This window comes from Geotrypetes seraphini, chromosome 5 (assembly GCF_902459505.1).
Source record: "Geotrypetes seraphini chromosome 5, aGeoSer1.1, whole genome shotgun sequence".
Lineage (NCBI taxonomy): Eukaryota > Metazoa > Chordata > Amphibia > Gymnophiona > Dermophiidae > Geotrypetes > Geotrypetes seraphini.
In genome coordinates, this window is record NC_047088.1 from 86345611 (window position 1) to 86362621 (window position 17011).

A 17011-nucleotide genomic window follows, 5' to 3' on the forward strand; every position below is an offset into this window, starting at 1 on the left:
ATTACCAAAAAACGTCCTCTTCTCTCTGAACACACTACCAAAACCCTTATCCACGCTCTCGTCACCTTGCACTTAAACTACTGCAATGTACTTCTCTCTGGCCTCCCGTGCACCCGTCTCTCACCTTTTCAATCCGTTCAAAATTCTGCTGCAAGACACATTCCGTGAGAGCCGCTATTCTCACATTACTCCTCTCCTCAAGTCACTTTATTGGCTCCCTGTCCATTTCCGAATACAGTTTAAACTCCTCTTGCTGACTTACAAGTGCATTCACTCTGAAGCCCCATACCTCTCCTCATTTATCGTCCCCCCATGCTCCCCCTCCCGTGATCTCTGCTCATCAGGCAAGCCCCTCTTATCTGTACCCTTCTCTTTCACTGCCAACTCCAGACTCCGTCCTTTCTTTCTTGTGGCACCATATGCCTGGAACAGGCTACTTGAATCAATACGTTGTGTTCCATCCCTGGCAGTATTCAAATCCAAGCTAAAGGCCCACTTTTTGGAAACTGCTTTCAACTATTAACTCCCACTCACTACTGTCAGATACCTACACCCACTGTATCATTTCCTCTTCCATAATCTCCCCAACCCTGTAATGTCCTATCTAAATTAGATTGTAAGCTCTTCTGAGCAGGGACTGTCTATTGCATGTTAAAATGTACAGTGCTGCGTACGCCTTTTCATCGCTATAGAAATAATATAGTAGTAGTAAACTCAGGAGAGAGGAAATAAAAATAGATGTAGCATATCCCTAAACCTAATACTTGAAATATGAAAGTTTGATGGGACTGCTCTAAGATAGCAAATAAAACAATTATCCCATTTACTTTTCTTATTCAGCTATTTCTACAATATAGAAACATAGAGTATGATGGCAGAAAAGAGCCGACGGCCCAACAAGTCTGCCCACTCAAGAACCCTCCCTCCTTCGAGAATCCATCTTTTAAGCATTCCTCTGGAGCGACCCCACATGTCTGTCCCATCGTCCCTTTAAGTCGAGCGTGGTACTGGCCTCGACTACCTGACGTGGAAGACCATTCCATCGATCAATTACCCTTTAGGTGAAGAAGTATTTCCTGGTGTCCCATGAGTTTTAGCAGATGCCCTCTTGTCACCGTGGGACCGGTAAGACAAAAGATTTCTTCCTCCACCTCAATGCGGCCCATGATGTATTTGAATGTTTCTATCATATCCCCCCTTTCTCTGCACTCTTCGAGAGAATATAAGCACAGCCTGCTCAAACGTTCTTCATATGGGAGATTTTTAAGTCCTGAGACCATCCTAGTGGCCATTTGCTGAATCGACTCCATTCTCTTCACATCCTTTTGATAATATGGCCTCCAAAACTGAACACAGTACTCCAGGTGAGGTCTCAACATGGATCTGTACAACGGCAGTATAACTTCATGCTTTCAGCTGATAAAGCTCCTTCTGATGCAGCCCAGCATTTGTCCAGCTTTTGCTGAAGCTTTCTCCACCTGATTGGCGGCTTTTATATCTTCCCGGATGATTACTCCTAAGTCCCATTCTGCTACAGTTCTGGTTAGGTTTTCACCATTCAGGGTGTATGTTCTGAATGGATTTCTGCTAACAAGGTGCATTACCTTACATTTTTTGGCATTAAAATTTAGTTGCCAAGTACTGGACCATTGTTCTAGTAAAAGTAGGTCCTGCTCCATAGTGTCGAGCATGATTGCGCTATCAGGTTCTGCTGCGTTGCCCACAATGTTGCATAGTTTAGCGTCATCGGCAAATAATGTAATTTTGCCTCAAAGTCCCTGAACAAGATCCCTTACAAAGGTATTGAATAGTATCGGGCCCAAGACTGAGCCCTGCGGTACTCCACTGGTCACTTCCGACGTTTTTGAGGGAATAGAAACATAGAAAATGACAGCAGAAAAGGGCCACGGCCCATCTAGTCTGCCCATACCAATGTCCCACCCCCTAACTCCCCCTGTGAAGAGATCCCACATTTACCATTACCCTTTGAAGTCTGCTGCTAAGCAAGTCTTCTACCCATGCAGTCAGTGTTTCTCCTAGGCCCATCGTGTTCATCTTGTTCAATAACCTACGGTGTGGGACACTATCAAAAGCCTTACTGAAGTCTAAATACACGATGTCCAGTTTAGATAGTTGGGAGGGCTGCCCCTCCTCCACACCTTTGTTTCTTCCTCTCTTTCTGCCACCCTTTGTGTGGCGGCCCTCAGCTTGCAGTTCTTCAGGCCACCAAGAGGGGAATGAGATGGATAACCTGGACATACTGGCCTCACTAGTGCTGGACACTACAGACATTTTAGCATATATTTTCTCACAGCCTAAACCAGCTTTTCTTTTACAAGCTAACCAGATGGCCCAGCCTGTACCTTGCTGTCTGTGAACACATGTATCCTTTGAAATGCTAACCCAGCTGGCCTCTGCTGCAAAGTGCTTGTCTCCATTCCCTGCTGGGAGGATACTTCTCCAAGATTCTGTGGCCATTGTTCATTTGTGCTGAGCCGTTATCAGTGCTGTATGACATATGCAAGGCACCCTGAAAAGCCATAAAACATTTATAACAAGCAATAAACCCTGCAGGATGAAGGGGGAGGAGAGATTTGGGGGGCCTGGTACCAAGACAGAAGCTATGGGAACCAGGCACAGCTGAGGTGCTGAAAGGTCACCCTTGCCAACTTTCTGCATAAGACTATCTACAAGGTCACCATCCTGAAGATGTACAGTGTTGTAAAACCACAAATCAGCATCTGCAAGATGATAAGGATATCAGAGCTGGAGGAAGAAAGTTCACGAAGAATTCTCTATTTCTGCTTGGGCCCCTCTCCTGGGGGGGGGAGAAGTGAGAGAGGCGTGGACTGGGGGGGGGGATAGTTAGGTATACATTTTTGAACCAATAGGGAGGTACATGACCAGAGTTTGGGGATGTGCTTTTTGGAACAGAGAGAGAATTTCTCTATATAACAATCCACACATCACAGGTAGAGCCAGAGAGATTCACTTGCTTATGTCAGTGGGGATGTGCTAGCCCCCTGCTAGGCATATCAGTGTAAGTTCTACTCTCCATTGCATATTCTGAACTGACAATATATTTCTTTCTGCTATGCCTTTGCTGCTGTAATTTTGTAAGTCTTTATACTAACAATAAAAATATTGTCTGTTTTGGAAAATACAATGCCGTCTCGTAGTGGCATTACTTCAGTCCCTTTAAAATTTAGGACCTTAGTCAATGTATTTGACCTAGTGATCCCTTTCTTCAGGTGGAACCACACCATGTTGTGGTCGCTGAAGGCCAAAGCTTCTCCTACTGATACCTCTGTGACACTGTCCCCGTTGGTGAGCAGCAGGTCCAAGATCGCCTGATCCCTGGTGGGTTCTAATACCATCTGTTTGAGGCGTGCTCCTCGTATGGAGGCTAGTAGCCTCTTGCTGTCGCTGGTTGTAGCAGAAAGTTTGTTCCAGTCCACATCAGGCATATTGAAGTCTCCCAACAGCAGAGTTTACATGATTACATCTCTGCCCATAATATTCACAATCTATGGGCCTTACTTAATAAGCTTTCCCCTGCCGTACACAGGAATTAGGAAAAATTTGGGTTTAAGGCCCCTTTTACTAAAGAGCATTAAGTAGTTAGCTGGTCAGCTAATATGCAATAACTGTATGGATTGCTAAGGCACAAGAAAAGAGTGGATTATGGGTAAGAAATAGGTGTGGACTGGATGCTAGTTAGTATGATGCTATATAATGCACTTTGTCACCTTTAAATATTGTGCAGTAAAGAGCCTTTCTATGTGGTACCATTTTTGACACCCCCCTTCATTAGTTTGCAACCTCTGCACTTACAGCACAGTAAGTGCAAAATTTTTTATTTATGAAACTTTTATCACATACATACGAGAAATTCATGAACAGTAATACAAAAATAAGATCAGATATATTAAAGATGAAAAGGAAAAATAAAATATTATACTTTAGCCCACAATTGGAGAGTCAAGATTACACAATACAGGAAAAAAATATATAGCCTTTATAAAGAGTTGCACAATGGTTTAGAACAGCTGTTTGAGGTCCTGTGGTTAAGTATTAGAAACTACTGGACTTTCTTGCAATCAAAAATTTCAGAAGTTATTTCAGCTCAGAAATAATTATGAATTAGACTAAACAATGACAAAACAATGTGAAGGAAATTTAAAAATAAATGTCCCAGGTAGAGCCAAAACCCTTAGCCTCAAGGCCAAAAAACTGCTTCTTCTAACTTGGGTCACTCGTAACAAGCCAGGAAAAATTCTTAATTCAGCCCCCCCAAAAAATCTGGTTCATATGCCTAAAATATTATTTCAACACCAAGTCACGGTCAGGATCCAACACAATATTGACCACAAGAGTTGACTTTCCTGGTATCAGTTCCATAAATGACTCGAGAAACTCAGTTAAATTCATATGGAAGCTTGCAAACTCTGGGTCTGACAATGAGTCTCAAGATGTGTAAAGTAATCAAATGTAAACTTTACACTTTAATGAAAGGGCCCCAAAGTTTAAGAAGAGAGAACATGACATAAGAAAAAAAAACCCAGGACCTGGACAAGTCATATTTTTTGTACTCTTAACACAAAGCAGTATTGTCAAGGAGAAACAGATCTGCTATATCTATGACAATTTGTGGAGATTATCATTTTTAAATAATTATGGCTAGTGAAAAATAAGAGGAAATATGTTATTACCCAGCGAAACCAAGGCTCCATGAATCTCTTTCATGACGTTCGTGTAAAGCTCCTTCTGCCAGTCTTCTAATAGCTGCCACTCTCCCTCAGAAAAATAGATAGCAACATCACTGAATACAACTTTTGCCTGAAACAACAGATGATACATTTTTAGGCCCATCTTATACACCGGAAATTGCAGTTGTTAACTCACAACATGTTCCAGATCCAGGGAGTAAAGTACATATTCTGCTAGTGCCTTATAGAGACAATGCAATGCAATATATGATCTCTTATCACTCAGATGTTTTTTTAAGTTTAAGAAATTTTTATTGAGTTTTGCAAAAACTAAGAAATTAAGAAACAATACATATGATGCATAGCATACAGGACACAGAGCTCCTTTTATCAAGTCGCGTTAGCGGTTTAACGCGCGTTAAACCGCCAGCTGCGCTAGCTGCTACCGCCTCCTCTTAAGCAGGCGGTAGATTTTGGCCAGCGCATGATGAAACGTTGTGCACGTTATCCCCGCTAGCACGGCCTGAGAAAAGGAGCCCATAGTGTTGATAATCTTACAATAGCCCATAGTGTTGATAATATCACAATGGTACAGCATAATTAGTAACTAATTTTTCAATAAGCATCAAAAGTAAATTAAAGTAAGAGATGATGATAGTACTAATACCAACTAATGAAACAGAAATATCACTCAGATGTTTAAAAAAATCAAATTTCACTTAAAAATTATAGAAACATACCAGTACTCACGCTAAGCAGCTCAGTTAACCAATCACTGCATACAACCTCTATTAATAAAACTAGTAAGCAAGGGTAGGAGCACAATTGTGTTTGTCTGATTGAGATTATTTGCCAAAATGAAGCCCTACAGAGTACATTTCTGTTCTGTATTCACAGATGAAGTGCAGGGAACAGGACTGCAGAATACAATGTAAATAGGAACGGAGGTGTGGTAGAAGATTGTGTTAATGAAGAGCTAGCTAAACTAAAGGAGTGCAAAGTGAAGGGGCCGGATGGCGTACATCCGAGGGTACTGAAGGAACTTAGGGAAGCTCTGGCGGCTCTGCTGACTGATCTTTTTAATGCTTCTCTAGAGTTGGGAGTGGTACCAGAGGACTGGAGAAGAGTGAATATGGTTCCTTCTCCACAAAAGTGGAAGGAAGAAGTAGGGAATGACAGGCCAGTAAGTCTAACTTCTGTAGTAAGTAAATTTGTAATAATTTTTATTAGTTTATACAAACAACTTATACAAAGTGCAACACTTCTCTTATCAAAATTCAACAAACAACACTTTCTATACTATGTCAATTTTATGAAACATCTTTAACCCCCTCATCCACTCTATCCCTGTCCTGGATGTGTATGAAGAGTATTAAATGATATGTTTAAAACAAAATAATATGAATCCATCTTAAATCCAATGGGCTCCAAATCTCCTTAAATAATCGGGATTCACCTTTTTGCTCTGCCAACATTCTTTCATATCTATCTATAATATAGACACAGTGTTTCCCACCAGAATGTAAAGTTTAGATGATCCCAATTCTTCCAGTTTCTTGTAATTAATTGTAACCCAACTCCAGTCATCACAAGAAGAAGCTTATCTTTATAATCATCAAGTGGACCTTTAGGCATCAATGAGGTACCAAATAAAACAATTCCATATGATACTGGAATAAAAATTCCTAAAATTGAAGCAATTTTGCACCAAATAGAATTCCAAAAAACCTGAATCAGTGGGCAATGAAATAATAGATGATCTAATGTACCCAGATTAAGTTGACAGTGCCAACATTTATTGGAGTGCTTGCTATCTAACTTTTGCAGCCTCACTGGGGTCCAGAATATTCTGTAGAGCAAAAAACACAAAGTTTGCCTCAAAGCAGCTGAGGCCGTACATTTCACTCTATGATTCCATATTCTGGACCACTGGGTCACAGAGATGTTATGCTGTATTTCCATACTCCAAACATCACAGAGGCTTGTTTTAGATTTTTTAGGTATATATTCAGATATTAGTTTATACCACTTCGAAGCCTGAGTCCCTGAAAGTCCACCTTAAAACATAAGAATGGAAAACTCTGTTGGCTTGTAAGAATGTGCCACTCAGGAATCCCTTTTTGAATACCTTGCTTCAATTGCAACCATTTAAAACATTGAGTCATAGGTAAATCAAAGGACTGTTGTAACTGAAGCAAGGAAGCCAATTTTTTTTGAAAAATTACATCATCTAAAGTTTGATTTCCGGCCTGTAGCCACTGCTTCCATAAGTAAATTAATGGAAACACTTTTAAAACAGAAAATAGGGAAGATTCTGCAATTCAGTGGATTACAGGACACCAGGAAACATGGATTCACTAGAGGCAGATCTTGTCAGACAAATCTTATTAGTTTCTCTCTGTGAATCTCGAAGATATACTAAGCCAAATGGACAAGTTAAAAAGTGACAAATCACCTGGACCGGATGGTATACATCCATGGTACTAAAAGAACTCAATACTCTAAACACTGGTTTCATTTAAATGAACTATTATAATTAAATCACAAATCTTGTACAAGTGTACATTGAGTAACTGTGAATATGAGTGCTCAGTGCCCAATCTCCCACATTAGAGTCACAGTAAGATTATAGAGGGGCCATCATTGTGCTCATAAGTCCCTCCTTCTTTTTAATTCTGATGGTAACTTGTAAGAACCATTTTGCCTTATTCCTGCTTGCTTGTTCAAAGTTGTTAAAACGCATGCAGATTATGAAAAGTTGCAGGCAGACCTTAGCAAATTGTAAGACTGGGTGTCCAAGTGGCAGATGAAATTTAATGTGGACAAACACAAAGTGATGCACATTGGGAAGAATAACCCAAATCAAAGTTACCGTATGCTAGGGTCCACCTTGGAGTTTAGCGCCCAAGAAAAGGATCTGGGTTTCTTTGTAGACAATACAATGAAACCTTCCACCCAATGTGTGGCGGCGGCTAAAAAAACAAACAAGTTGCTAGGAATTATTTAAAAAGGGATGGTTAACAAGAGTAAGAATGTTATAATGCCTCCATGGTGCGACCTCACCTGGAGTATTGTGTTCAATTCTGGTCTCCTTATCTCAAGATATAGCGGCACTAACAAAGGTTCAAAGAAGAGTGACCAAGATGATAAAGAATGGAACTCCTCTTGTATGAGGAAAGACTAAAAAGGTTAGGGCTTCTCAGCTTGGAAAAGGGATGGCTGAGGGGAGATATGATTGAAGTCTACAAAATCCTGAGTGGAGAAGAACAGGTACAGTGGATTGATTTTTCACTCCTTCAAAAATTACAAAGACTAGGGGACACTCAAAGTTACAGGGAAATACTTTTAAACCAATAGGAGGAAAAATCATGTAGCCCTATCATATGATACAATCCTATTTGGGACGTCAATGAGAATAAAAAGTCAAATTTCATCAAATAATAATAAACTTTTATTAATAATGACAGGAATCGCCATTCAACATATCACCAGAAATTGGACTTAATTACACCTTCTGGTGGAATTCGTTGTGCCATATATACAAAATGGAAAGAATAATTGCCATACAAAAAGGGAATTATAATAATTTTAAAAAGATTTGGGGGCCATTGACAACTTGTTGTAATGATTAGACGCCTTTTTACATTGAATTATAATTATAATTATGGGAGGGGGGTGGTATATAGTTATAATATAGGTTGAATCAATATCTATGAATATAGCAAATGTATGTTATTTTTTTGATTGCAATATTTGTGAAAAGGGTGGGTGGGGGAGGGAGATAATTTATGTATTTAAGATGACAATAGAAAGAATTTCAAGTGATGTGTATGATTCAATTGATGTAATATTGTGTACTTGATGGAAAATGAAAAATGAATAAACAATTGGGGAAAAAAAAAGAAAGATTTGAACAATTTCCTGGAGGAAAAGTCCATAGTCTGTTATTGAGAAAGACATGGGAGAAGCCACTGCTTGCCCTGAATTTGTAGCATGGAATGTTGCTACTCTGTGGGTTTTGGCCAGATTAGTGACCTGGATTGGCCACTGTGAGAATGGGCTACTGGGCCTGATGGGCCTTTGGTTGACCCAGTAAGGCTATTCTTATATTCTCTGAGTGACCAGAGAGATGGATAGAGGGAGAGCGCTAGATGTGGTGTATTTAGATTTTAGCACAGCTTTTGACAACAAATAAGCAAAGTGCCCAGTCAAACTGATGGACTGGGTCAGGAACTGGTTAAGTGAAAAGTGAGAGAGGGTAGTAGTAAATGGAAATTGCTCTGAAGAAAGATATGCTACCAGTGGTGTGCCTCAAGGTTCGGTTCTTGGACCTGTTCTTTTTAACATTTTTGTAAACAATATTGCTAAAGGACTGTCTGGTAAGATTTGCCTCTTTGCAGATATCAAAAGGAAAAATTATGTCCTACCTGTTAATTTTCTTTCCTTTAGACGGAGCAGATAAATCCAGAGACTAGTGGTATAGCACACATCTACCAGCAGGTGGAGAAAGAGAACTGATTCGCAGATGTATATCTTGGATGGAGCCCCTCTTGCCAGCCAGTATCGCTTAATGTCCAAGCTTCCGGACAATGCAGTTGCAACCTAGCCAAATTCTTTCCCATAAGTAAAATAAATCCTGACTCCCAACCATGAGACAGCACTTGCAAGAAAAAAATCCATGAGCAATACCTATCGGGTAGGGCTCTGGATTCATCTGCTGTGTGTCTAAAGGAAAGAAAATTAACAGGTAGAACATAATTTTTCCTTCCTTAGCGCCGTCAGCAGATGAATCCAGAGATTAGTGGGATGTAGCAAAGCAACAAAAGGTATAGAAGATGAAAAAGTGAGGCTATAATGGAATGTGGTTGGTAATTAGATGGATTTCGATTAGTATTCATGTTTTATAATAAAATTTATGGTGTTGACTGCAATTATACAATATTTTTAGTTTAAAGTGTACTTTTGGGTAGTGAATAACTTTGAAATAGTTGAATTTTTGATCTAACCTTTCTTATTACTTTAAAGTGGGCACTAGTTGAACTCAATTTGCTGCCAATTTGCAAATTAGTCCTGATTTTAAACAATAAAATGAATAAGTAGAATTTAGTGTTAGCAATTATCACATATGAGCCTATTTAAGCATTTTTTGACCTTACATATTATAGAATTTTGAATAAGGGAGAGTTTGTTTGTAAGTGCTTAATTGATCTTGCCACTAGGATCTATATGATTTATGTATGCTTTGACTTTAATAATGAATTAATCATGATAATTAGATATATGTCTTTATTTATTTGAAATAATTGGTCATATCAACGGGTCTTATTTAAAAATGATTTAAAATTGATTCAAATGTTCTAAAGCCGATTCAAAATTGATTTAAAATTGATTCAAAACTGATTTAGAAGTTTTAGTAATGCATCATTTGATTTTAAATATGTATATTTATTGATGTTTAATTTTTTAACTAAATTTTGACAATAAGTTTACCCTAATTAATTTTACATTTGTAAATTAGCACATTACAGTAATATTTAATTGATTGAATACACTTTTTTAATTGAAAATAGGCATAGATCTCAATTTATATTTTTAGTTTCATATGAATTAATTAATTATGAACTCTTTATTATTAATTTCACTTTTTGGAATGATTAAATGGATAGTTATGAATGTTTACAGCATTTACATTCACTGGATTTTGTATTTTATGAGTAGAAGCTTTTAACTTAGTTTATTGGATTATAATAATGTATGCTATAATCAGTTGTGCAAATAATGTTTTTGTACCATACAGAGCTCCTCTATGAACCCTTGAGAAAGCCCTTGTGGGCGAAACGGGTCCCGTCAGGGCATGCTAGAGACACTGCATTAAAAAACGATAAGTAAAAAAGAAACTATGCTGTCTTTTAGTTTTTATTTCTGAAGAAATAATACAGAAGTAAATAATTAAGCTGCATTTGACAAAGGAGGCAATGATATGAGCCAAGTCAAAACATCTGCACTAGATTTTTGTATTGATGTTAATGACTTTGGGAACCTTGCTGCCATCCTATATTTTGATCCTGTGAGTGAAGATTGCTGCGTTGATGTAGCAAAGCAACCTCAACTCGGATGGGGCGAACATGCCGCCTCTGCGAGCACCAAAGCACCTACGGATGCCTCCATGCGCTCCACCACATCCAAGCGGTAATACCTAGAAAACGTGTTGGAAGATGACCAAGTGGCCGCCCTACAAATCTCTTCCAGGGAAAACCCCCTGGACTCCGCTCAAAACATAGCCATCACTCTCACTGAATGAGCATGTAGAGCCTCCGGCACCCGCTTACCTGCTAACAAATAAGCAGAAGAAATAGCCTCTCGGACCACCGAGCCACCGAGGCCTTAGAAGCCGCCAAACCCTTTCTAGGACCCGAAAAGAGCACAAAGAGGTGATCTGAACGCCGACATTCATTAGTAACCTGAAGATAGTGCAAGAGCATTCTCCTTATATTGAGCAAATGCAAAGCAGGAAACAAGTTTCAAGTTTATTGTATATTTGATTGATCGCTTACTCAAATTTCTAAGCGATGAACAAATCATTAAAATTATATACAATTAAAAGGGCAGCAAAACAAATAGACTAAACATACGTAACCTGATAAGAACTAACAGTACAAATATGTTAAAACGAGAGGAGAGGATGGGTAAGAAACCTTGATCCCCAATCCTCTTCCCTGAAGGACGGTAGAAAAAGGATCTGATTGACATGAAAAGGAGACACCACTTTTGGAAGAAAAGAAGGAACAGTCCGAATCAAAACTCCAGCCTCCAAAAAATATAAGAACAGATCTCTGCAGGATAAAGCCTGTAAATCAGAAACCTGTCTGGCTGAAGCCAGGGCCTAATATATATAGAGGGATACAATTGTATATATCCAAAACAAATACATCTAAAACATATTGTACGCTTAGTTTAGTAGAAGGGCCTCATTCATACCACATCAAAAGGATCACGGACACAAAAAATAAATACAAAAATGGAGAAAAACAAACCTCATACACAGGCAGCCAGGACTACACAAGTACCCTAAGTCACCTGAGGGCTGCGGACAACCCTGAAATATCTGCCCCGCTGCGCCGAAGCGCTGGATGAAGCTATATTCGCCCCTTCACCGTCTAGAGGAAACCCTCTCCACAGGCGCTATGAGGCCCTTGGAGGACCGAGGGCCTACCCTACCTCCCGAGGGCCTACCTACCTCCCGAGGCTGCTCCCCTTGCCTTCCGCTGCTAAAACACCTTGTACAGCAGAAACACAAACTCTGGCAAGAGGCTACCTAAGGCTGCAAGTCCTTCCAGTGCCGCCGCTCCTGGCGCCAGCACTTCTCCTGCCGCCGCAGCTGAGGTGCATGGCTGCACCTCCAAAGCCGCAACCAAAGCCAATCCTGCCTTCTTCTCCCCAAGTGCATCTTTGATGCGGGGAGGAGGTGCACCTTCCTGTGCCGAAACAGCTGCTGCACCCATGTCTCCTGTGCAACCGGCTGAACACAGCCCCAAAATCCCGCACCATGAACGTTTCACTGCCTCCGCTTCCATGTCTCCCCACAGCAAAGAGAATACAGGGGTATTCACGTGCTCCTGTCCTGAAAGGCCTACTCCAGCACAAAGCCACAATGCTGTGCAGGCAAACCTGGTCCAAGTCAAACGGCAGGGTTGTTTGGTTTTTTTTCTTATGGGAAAGAAGCCCTCCGGACCAGGAAACTTTCTTCACAGGCGGTGAGGGTGGAGAAGGGACCTGGGAGGGCCCAGGTGTTGCCCCCAAAGTCGGAACTGAAACCTGCCGACACCCCTAAGCTCAACTGGAGCCAAAGCAACAGGAGCAACAGCCTTCCACACAGGAGCCTCAGAGATCCAGGAACTATTGGAACAGCATCCATCCAACCTGCTGGAGATAAAGCATACTGGCTGGAAAGAGGGGCTCCATGTAAGATATACACCTGCAAATCAGTTCTCTGTCTCCACTTGCTGGTAGATGTGTGCTATCCCACTAGTCTCTGGATTCATCTGCTGACGGCATTAAGGATTCTGCAATAGATATACAACTCGTTATTAAAGGTGTTCCCTATAAATTAGAAAATGAATTAAAAATTCTAAGAGTCATTGTTGACAAAATATTATCATGTGAAACAGATATCAAATAGGGTATTTAAGTTCTCTGAAAAACGAGAACAATTAAATTGTACTTTTGACTATTGTTTTTCAATTAATAGTACAATCCCTGATATTAAAACACTTGATATATGCCAGCTGTAATAAAAAAAAAACTACTTAACAGATCACAACTTTTACAAAATACAATGGAAAGACTAATCTGCCAAAAAAACATTTACCCCTTCTTTTACAAAACCACTTTTTAGCGCAGGCTGGTGCGTTGAATGCTCTGCGCTGCTCCTGACACTCATAAAGAGTCCCTATGAGCATTGGGAACAGCATAGAGCGCACTGGCCTGTGCTAAAAACTATTATTATGGTTTTGTATTGCAGTTAGTTACACTGGCTACCGATAGAAGCCAGAGTAAGTTTCTAAATATGTGTGATGGTTTTTTAGATCATTAATAATTTTGGTTGTATGTTCCCTATTGCAATTGCTAAATATAATTGGAAAAAAACCCCAAACAAACAGTCAAGCATCAAAATTACATAATTAACTTAATTAATATTCTGGACAAGAATTTTGTAACTTCTACCAAACTTTTTCTGTGTCCTGAAAGTTAAATATAAATATATTCATTCATTTGATTTTCCTCACCAGGTAGCCAAAATTTGGAATATATTACCTATGTTTATTAGGGGCATCTCTTATTATGGCCAATTTCATAAATCTTTAAAGCATTTTTTGTTTAAAAAATATATACTTCTGCCGGATTGAAGGCATGGGGAATGTCTTGAATTTATCAAGTTGCAATAGCTTGCGAAAATGTTCCTTTTGTGAGGCTTATGTTATCTCTGTTACTATAGTTCCATGACGACTTAGGATGCTTTGTGTCTTATTGTGAACAACTATATTGAGCTTTGGATATCTTGTTTTTGATAACTGTAATTGCCAACTGTATTGATCTTTCTCAATTGTAAATCACTTAGATCTACTTTGGTATTTGTGATTAACAAATGTGAAATGTAATGTAGACACCCCTGATGGTGTGGAGAACATGAGGAAGGACCTAATGAAGCTTGAGCAAATACATATAAGGTCATGTATTTGGGTTACAAAAACACAAGGGAACAGTACTGTTTAGGAGGCGAAGAACTTTTGTGCGTAAAAAGAGGGTGTGATTGTGATGATCTTAAGGTGGTCAAACAGGTTGAAAAAGTGATGGCAAAAGCTAGAGGGATGATTATGTGCATAGAGAGAGGAATGACAGGTAGGAAAATAGAGAGAGAATGACACAGTGACAAAATTCATCACTGTTCCCGTCCCCGCGGATAACCGCGGGAAACCATCTTCATGTCATTCTTTAAGGAGAGAGGGAAGAATTAGAGTATGAATGGCCACAACCACTGACCCACAAGCTTTGCTTTGAAGAATGATGGTATAGAACAGGGGTGCCCAATAGGTCGATCGCCAAGGCAAAGTGAGTCGATCACCCAGGACTCACTTTGCCTTGGCGATCTATCGTGCCGATCAGTCTTCCTCTCCTCGACGTCAATTCTGCTGTCGGAAAGGAAGTTCGGGCCTGCCAATCGCTGCCTGGCTGGGTGGAACTTCCTCTCCGACAGCAGAATTGACGTCGGGGAGAAGAATGCTGGTCGGCCCGAAGCAGGGAGAGCATGGGGCGGCATCGGCTTTGGGGCCTGTTATCCATTGGTGGCGGTTGGCTTGGGGAAGGGCAGGGAGAAAGAAAGAAAGGGGGCAGGCAGGGAGACAGAAGGAAAGAAGAGAAACAGAAAAAAAGAAAGGGGGCATGAAGAGAAAAAGAAAGAAAGGTCAGGGAGACAGGAAGAAAAAGTTGGGGGAGGGAATGAGGTGTGGAGGAGAGGAAGCATACAGGCTGAAAGAAAGATTGGATGCAGTCAGAAGAAGAAAGTGCAACCAGAGACTCATGAAATCACCAGACAAGGTAGGAAAAATGATTTTATTTTAAATTTAGTGATCAAAATGTGTCTGAATTTATATCTGCTGTCTATATTTTACAATATGGTCCCCTTTTACTAAACCGCAATAGTGGTTTTTAGCGCAGGGAGCCTATGAGCATCGAGAGCAGCGCTGGGCATTCAGCGCAGCTCCCTGTGCTAAAACTGCTATTGTGGTTTAGTAAAAAGGGAGAGGGGTGGGTATTTGTTTATTTTTGTATGGTTGTTACTGAGGTGACAGTGCATAGAATCATCTGCTTTGACCTCTTTGAAAAAAACCACGGAATAGGAATGATAATTAACAATTCTATGCGTACAGTGTGTGTTGTGTTTTTTTTAAATTTTATTGTTGGTAGATCATTTTGACTTGGTCATTTTAAAAGTAGCTAGCGAGTCAAAAAAGTGTGGCCACCCCTGGTATAGAAGGACTGAGGTTGAAATAGACACTAGAAAATGACATGGGATTATTTCCCGTGGTTATCCACGGGGACGGGAACGGTGATTAATTTTGTCACCATGTCATTCTCTAGTATTGATGCCCCTGTATAAGACTGATGAGACCCCATTTGGAATATTGTGTACAATTCTGCCAACAGCACCTTCAGAAAGATATAAAGAGGATAGAGTCACTCCAGAAGACAGCTACTAAAATAGTTGGTAGTCTTCGTCATAAAGCATATGGGGACAGACTTAAAATCGCAATATGTATACAAAGGGCTGCTGAAAAGTTCCCAGCCAAACCAAGAAGAAAATTATGTGGAGCCATAAACCTTACAAATTATTACAAAAGTGTCAAGAAAAGAGTGGAATAACTTGTAAGTTTCACAGCTCCACATCATTCTCTTCTTAGTTGGGATGAGAACTTTTCAGCAGCCCTTTATTATGGAGGAAAAGCTGGAGATATAGAAATGTTTAAACACCTATGTGGCATAAATGATTATGAGGAAACTCTAGAATGAGGTGGCATAGGATGTTTTTTAGTTTTTCAGGAAAAAGGTGGTGAATGCTTGGAACAGCCTTTCAGTTGGGGTGGTGGAGACAAAAGGTGTATCTGAATTCAAGAAAACTTGGGATGATTATGTTGGATCTCTAACGAATAGTAGATGGCATGGTTAGGCAGACTAAATGAGGTATATGGTCTTTATTTGCCTTCACTTTTCTATGTTAACCTTCAGCAGAACAGTAGCGATCACAAACTTCATTTTTCTATGTTAACCTTCAGTAGAACTGTAGTTGAGATCACAAAAAAATAATGTCCTTACCCGACCAGAGTCAGACACACTTCGAGACATGTTCTGTTATGGGTTTCGCACAACCTAATCAGTAGAAGCTCTAGAATCAGTGCTGCTCCCAGGAATAACCCAGTCTAATGAGCAACCTGCTTACGCCACAAGCACCTAAATGGGGTGAAAAAAAACACCTAAGTAGCACAATGTGTCTCCAACTATCAGAAAACAAATCAGCATTATAGCATCATCCCAGAAATTCCAAGTAATACGCATCTGACTGCTCTCACAAGTCAAGCTCTGCTGTTCACCCGAAACCGGGGACCCCCTCCTCTCCTCCCCCGGGGGTCTAGCATCTCTCCCTCCCTAGCATATCTGTCTCTACAGTCCAACACTTTCCCAGCATCCACAAGCTTTACTCCCTCTCCATATCCTCCAACTCATATTTGAGATCGCCCACCGTCTTTTTTTTTTTTTTTCCTTCCCGGCGTCCCGCCACCTCTGACGCAAAGTCTTTCTCTCGGCCGCGTCCCGCCCTGCCGGAAACAGGAAGGCGCATCAGAAGAGGCGCGACGCGGCCGAAAGAAAGGCGTTACGTCAATGATGGCGGGACGCTAGGGAAGGAAAAACGATACGTTGGCATGAAAGATACTATAATTGGAAAATAGGATGCGGCGATGGAGAGTTTTAGATCGGGACTGTGAGTTTGAATTTGAGAGAGATATAAATATATATACCAGACGCCAGAGGGGGTTACCTTTGAATTGTTGAGTGTCTGTTTCTTCTGCTTTGCCTTCATTGCATTTGGAGACGTGGATATCATGGGGTGCAGGTCCCTGTGTTGGGGTTCTCCGAGAGGTTACTGGAGAAAGGGCGTAAGACCGGTTTCTTGGATTTCTCCAAGGAGAGAGATCCTCTCTCGATCAGCCTTGTGCCTGAGCGTCTCCTACACTCCTGGATTGTACTCA

General features: G+C 40.5%; 1 protein-coding gene across 4 annotated transcripts in view; it reads right to left on the reverse strand.

Moving 5' to 3' along the window:
• LOC117361528 (zinc finger protein 436-like) overlaps window positions 1–16522 on the reverse strand; it is a 96908-nt gene extending 80386 nt beyond the window's left edge. The window contains exons 1-3 of one of the 4 annotated variants that reach the window (XM_033946993.1): window positions 16504–16522; window positions 16080–16214; window positions 4713–4839 (exon numbers count right to left, since the gene is read on the reverse strand). In XM_033946993.1, coding sequence (XP_033802884.1) covers window positions 4713–4839; window positions 16080–16109 — 157 coding nt within the window. In that variant the 5' untranslated portion in view covers window positions 16110–16214; window positions 16504–16522. Of the gene's footprint in view, window positions 1–4712; window positions 4840–16079; window positions 16447–16503 lie in introns of those variants that run through there. The other 3 variants (XM_033946992.1, XM_033946994.1, XM_033946991.1) reach the window with 3 other exon arrangements.
• Window positions 16523–17011: the final 489 nt, after the last annotated feature.